Source organism: Conger conger, chromosome 14 (assembly GCF_963514075.1).
Source record: "Conger conger chromosome 14, fConCon1.1, whole genome shotgun sequence".
Lineage (NCBI taxonomy): Eukaryota > Metazoa > Chordata > Actinopteri > Anguilliformes > Congridae > Conger > Conger conger.
In genome coordinates, this window is record NC_083773.1 from 18447343 (window position 1) to 18453357 (window position 6015).

Genomic DNA, 6015 nt, shown 5'->3' on the forward strand with positions numbered 1-6015 from the left:
GGAGGAGGCCTGGCCTCCCCAATAATTTGAGAGAAGAGAGAGATTTAAAAAAAACTATAAATATATTTATTTTATTTATTTATTTTAACAAAAAACATATTTTTTATTTTTTATATTCATATTATTTTAGTTTTGTTCATAAATCTAAATTTTCCCATGGCTAAAACCCAATATTGCAATTGTAAAGCAACAGGCCAGATTTCCCTATCAGTTTGTATTAAGGGAGGCCAGGCCAGGCCAGGCCTCCCCTAGGAAATGAGATTCTCATAGAAGTCAATGTAATGCATTTTTTTTCATGCCAATATGTGATTGGCCAGATCACTGAAAATGGGTGGGCAACGGAGGCCTGGCCTCACCATGCATTGTGTCCAGGGCTGAAAGATTGACATTTTGTTCGTCCAATCACATGCTACTGGTTCATTTGGAATCAACTATCCTTTCCTTTCCTATTCAACACAGAAGCCATTTTGAGAATTCGCTAGTCACTTCAGTCAAACAAACACTCGCCATAGTGGCTACGAGTGTGCTTTTCAGGAAATTTAGAGAACACCCCTGGCTATCATCCCTGGAGTTTATAGCTCATTTGGCCAAACACTTTTGCTTAAAACTACCTCGGAAGTCGGTGAGATTCTAGCGCAATTTGAGATCTTGGGCTGGAGATATGCAGATTCCAGATACTAGGGAGTGAGAATGACATTCAATAGGTCATGTTAGACACCATTTGGGATTTATTGAACAGTTTTATTTTTAATGTAGTCCATTTCGTTTTATTACAAGTCAATTTAATAATCTTCCATATCAAATTACCGAATTGTTGCTCTGTGAGGAAATTCACTCTAAATACGAATAGAGTGCTGCCCTCTAGTGGATAACGTTAACGTTAGATAAAGCCAACTGGAACCATATTTTTACATATTTTATATTAAATATATTGAATAAAACTACATATGATAAAGAAAGTGTTATCTTATCTTTTTTATATGCTAAACTTGATTAAATTGGTGATTACATGTTGAAGCTGTAGAAGAATGAAAGATGTAAGCTAAACAAAATTGTTTTTAACTACATAATTAAAATTCCTGCCTTTTACACATGTTCACTTGGCATTTATATTACATCCAAATGTCATTTCTCAGCTTAATTATCAGGCAGGCTCATAGACTTACAGCAATGTCATTTCTTCAGGAAGGCACAAGGCTAAGCTCTGCACAATGAATTTCATCAGCCAGAACTTTCTGACTGTAGCTTACACTCCAAATAGTATGCCTTTGGCCAGCACAAAGACAGATAAGAGAACAGGGAACATTCCATCGCGAGTGAAGTGAGCAAGCGGAAAAAAATGGCCTCCTCAATTCTGGAAGTCACCAGCCTCCACTGGTATACACCAATAAAAAAAAACAGTTTAATCCGCCATTGCCTACATATCTCATTACCTTTTTAACAATAAGATGCTCAGATTGTTGCTACAACATCATTTAGGTGTGTCTTGTAGCCATTGCCAATTGCTTTTCCAGCATTATATTAACCTGAAACAATTTATGCACTTTTCAGAAATGTTATCTTACTTTGTCCTGGTCTAGGGAACAGAGGCTGGTGGCCATTTTGCCTCCCTGCTTTCAATGACCAACTCTGATAGTCAACATAGTCAACAACATAGTCCACTCTCCATCTCTGTATGGTCATTTTTGGTTAGGTGCCCCAGGTTATTCAATAGCTAAATGTCAGCTGAATGTAGTGCGCGTGTGTATGTGTGTGTGTGTGTGTTTTACCAGGTACTACGCAGATATCAGTCGTCTGCCTGCCATCAGTGACCAGGACATGAATGCTTACCTGGCTGAGCAGGCCCGTCTGCACTCCTCAGAGTTCAACATGCTGAGTGCCCTCCACGAGATCTACTGCTACGTCAGCAAGTACAGCCAGGAGGTACTGTGCTGTACGGATACTCACCTGATCATACTGTACAGCCCACACCCAGAAAACATCATATGTACAGATGCCTGTAATCTGCTAATCTACAGACCACACACAGAAAAGGCCTGAACACCCTGCTGGAAAAAAACAGCTCAAGCTAGGTTTTGAAACAAATGGTAGCTGGTTGACCAGATCAGACCAGCTCCCAGCTTGACATGGTATGACCAGATCAAGCTATGTTTTGAAACTGCTGGTTGACCAGCTCAATTTTCAACAGGGCAGCCATATATATATATGTTTTCAAATTTTTTCAAAACATTTTTTCTAAATAAGACAAAAATATAGCCAATGAGGTATGACAGTTTGACTCACCAATGGGGTAAGAGTTTTACTTGTCAATCAAACCGTAACTTAAAACAAGCTAATATTTTCTATTTAAGAGAAACAAATGAGATGTAAGACTAAAATGTGTGTTAAGATAGACTTTTTTGCAGGTGGTGACTTCTTCACTGTTGGGCTGTTTTGTGTATCTCATGGTCCTTCTCGTTCCATCTCTAGATTCTAGCAGCATTGGAGCAGGACAACCAGGCCAGGAAGCAGCGTCTGGCCCAAAAGTTGGGCCAGTTGATTGGAGCCATGTCCCTCGAGAGCTGAGAGAGAGAGAGAAAAAGAGAGAAAAGGGGGGAGAAAATAAGAAGTGAACCCAGGGCATGGTCCACACCGAGCTAGCTGAGACACCTAGAAACAGACAGGCACTCCTCTGTTTCTCTAAAGACTTGCGTGACTTTGAAACTTTGAACCACTTTTAAAACAAGATGGCTGCTCCAGGCTACTTCAGGAGCTGTGCAGGGCTCCACTCTGGTTGCCATGGAGACCAGGACAATCGAGGAGACTGAGAGAGAGAGATGTGGAACAGGCTTCCAGATCAGTCACATGCCTTCTTTGCGACACTGAAGGCCAGAAGCAGCGCAGCGACTGTTTGCTGAACTCCTGATGAGGCTACAAGGAGGATGACCGCACCCAGGAGTCTGATCTCTCCGAGGAAGCCTCAATCCTCACAGACATACTGTACACCAACGATATTTCAGACACCATATTTATTTATTTCTGTTCTTCCAGTATCATCAAAGTGGCTTGGCTCAGTTTTCTTTCTTCTATTCTCAGCGTCTGCCACAATTGATGTGGCTAACCGCAAGCTGAAAAGTGCCACAGTGTGGTGGATATGAAACCCCCACAGGACTCTTATCTTTTGCGTCTGCCCGCTTATCAGAGTGATTACATAAATTCAACTGCAGTCTAATCAGCCTGAGGTAGATGTTCAGAAAGGATTGCACCTGGAAGGGGCTATTTTCAGACTCTTAAGTGGATTTGGATTCATTGTTCTCTTCCCTCCGCGCCCAGGCCTGGCTTCTGGGGGCTATTAAGGCGTGATATCAGAAGTTTGTGATTAAGAACATTCTAATGATGATGTGACAGTCACTACTGGTGACTGAGAGCAGTGGGGTTCTAGAACGCCAACTTAGAATGTTGAAACAAAAACATTCCGAAAAACCTGCTCTTCAAAGAGCTGGGCCCACTCTCAGCTTTAAATGTTATTGTGAGTTTCTGCGTCATACCGTAGAGGAGTAAAGTGTCTTTGTTTAATTGCACTTCAAGGCTATTTCACTCACTCAATGCTGAATGGAGATACCAACTCCAGTCCGCTTATCAGTGCATGATATGTGCAGCCTTTCAGGTTGTGACCTTGCCAAAAGTTATGCCATGTTGAAATCTCATTTTAAAGCATTGATATTTATTGACAAAAGTCTGCATTTATATGAATGGCTACAATTGGGTGTGTATCTTCTATAATGGAATGGTGTTGGTGTGGCAGTGTACTGTATGTGATGGTATTGTCATTTGTGATGAATTGCCCTTGGGTTCTGAGTACTGGACATTACTCAGCAACAGCATATGCGTCAGTTATCCCAATTCTCGTATTCTGATTGAAAAAGAAAAGGCAATTTTTATTTTTTTTTCAAATGTGTATGTGATTATTTATTGATATTTTGCTCTTGATGGTCATATCTTCCACAAGGAAAGACACGTTGTGAAGCACTGTTATCTTTTTGCCTGCATTGTCATATTTTATGGACAAGCTGTAGAAATATATTTTCTACATCAAGCCCAAAGGAAATTAATTTCATTGAAAATTAAATTAAATATTAAAAAAATGAATCTCCAGCACTGCACAAGGTCTTAATACTGAATGATGAAAGGCATTATGGGTAGATTTTAATCAGTTTAAGGAACGTCAGACTGGCTCCAGGAACTATTTCAGATGCCGTGATGTTGGCGTTGGTTATTCTATGGGTTGCTCATCTTACAGTACATTAACGACATGGCTCAGGCAGTAAGAGCAGTAAGAGCAGTCGTCTGGCAGTCGGAGGGTTGCCGGTTCGATCCCCCGCCTGGGCTGTGTCGAAGTGTCCCTGAGCAAGACACCTAACCCCCAAATGCTCCTGACGAGCTGGTCGGGGCCTTGCATGGCAGCCAATCGCCGTCGGTGTGTGAGTGTGTGTATGAATGGGTGAATGGAGAAGCATCAATTGTACAGCGCTTTGGATAAAGGCGCTATATAAATGCCTGCCATTTACCATTTAACGACAGCGACATAATAATAATAATTATTATTATTATTATAATTATAATTATAATTATAATGATAATAATATTTATTTAAATGTGGATAACGCTTTTAAATGTGGAATCTCAAAGTGCTTTTTTACAGTGATGAGGGGGAAACTCACATTAACCACCACCACTAGTGTGTAGCACCCACCTAAGTGGTACACGGCAGCCATTTTGTGCTAGAATGTTCCCCACACACCGACTGCAGTGGCGTGAGGAATTCATCCAGGTTTCAGAATCTCAGACCAGTGGTTCATACCCAAGCGTGCAGCAAGAACTGATAATTTCAACAACCAAATGCCAAACTTTAATACATGTAATACATACAATACAACTGTCATGCCCAATGTTTACATCACAGACGATACTTAACATAAGTAGAATGTATGTCAAATATTCATCAAGGTTATATTGGTAGGAGAAATAAGCTTTAAATGTACTTATTTATCTGTTTGTTTCCACATTTGGAATGCAGTTACTATGATACATGCCTGTATGACGGTTCTGTTCTGTCTGTCCTATGACCCTCTCAAAGCAGAATATGATTAAACTAGTCAAAGGGACTGGTGATGCTGGCCTTATGGCTGTGTTTGAATTGTGTTACAGAAGGAGAAAGAGCCAGTCCTTTAACTCTGCTGTCTGAAAACCCCTTTTAGGAACAAGGGGATGTAGGCGGGGTAAAGCAGAGCACCTTTCCATCCGTGTCTGTATTCAGCCTTTCAGTGCCATATGCTTCTCTCTCTCTCCTTTTTCATCCTCCTCTTCTTCACTGAGGGAGATGACCCCTCATTCTGTCACTGAATAACCCTCCTTTCTGCGTTTCTCTTTTAAACTTTAACTGAAGCTGGAGATTCTGACGTGATTTAAATCACAGAATGTGTGTTAACGTCGATATCCAGTTGTTTTTTGTTTTTTTTAAAGAACATGGCATGCAATTCGTATTCATGGTAGAAACTGGAGTGAATTCAAATAACTAAGACAGAGGTGTCCAATCTTATCCTAAAAGGGCCGGCATGGGTGCAGGTTTTGTTTTAACCCAGCAGTAACACACCTGATTATACTAATGAACTAATCGTGGTCTTTAATCAAGACCTTGATGAGTAGAATCAGCTGTGTTAGTCCTGTGCTAAAACAACAACCTGCACACACTGCCCTTTCTGGATAAAATTGGACACCCCTGAAATAAGATGATGTTCCATGATGTCTGTTTTTTTGTTGTTGTTGTTGTTGTTGTTGTTGTTGTTGTTTGCTTGTTTTATACTGGACGTGTTGTGAAGATTGTATGAAATCGAAATTATTTTAATATTTATTTATCTTTTTATGACAATTCATTGTGTACCTATTGTAAATATTGTATGAAGTATACTTATTTTGAAAGCCACTGTGTATTGTTGTTGTATATTGATAAAACTTTCTACTGGTTAAAAGCCAAAA

General features: G+C 40.1%; 1 protein-coding gene across 1 annotated transcript in view; it reads left to right on the forward strand.

Annotated features, from left to right (window-relative positions):
* Nucleotides 1-6015, forward strand: part of LOC133109391 (plexin-A2-like) — a 66450-nt gene extending 60435 nt beyond the window's left edge. Inside the window, exons 32-33 of the mRNA XM_061218715.1 lie at nt 1773-1923; nt 2470-6015. Coding sequence (XP_061074699.1) covers nt 1773-1923; nt 2470-2565 — 247 coding nt within the window. The 3' untranslated portion in view covers nt 2566-6015. The remainder of the gene's footprint in view (nt 1-1772; nt 1924-2469) is intronic.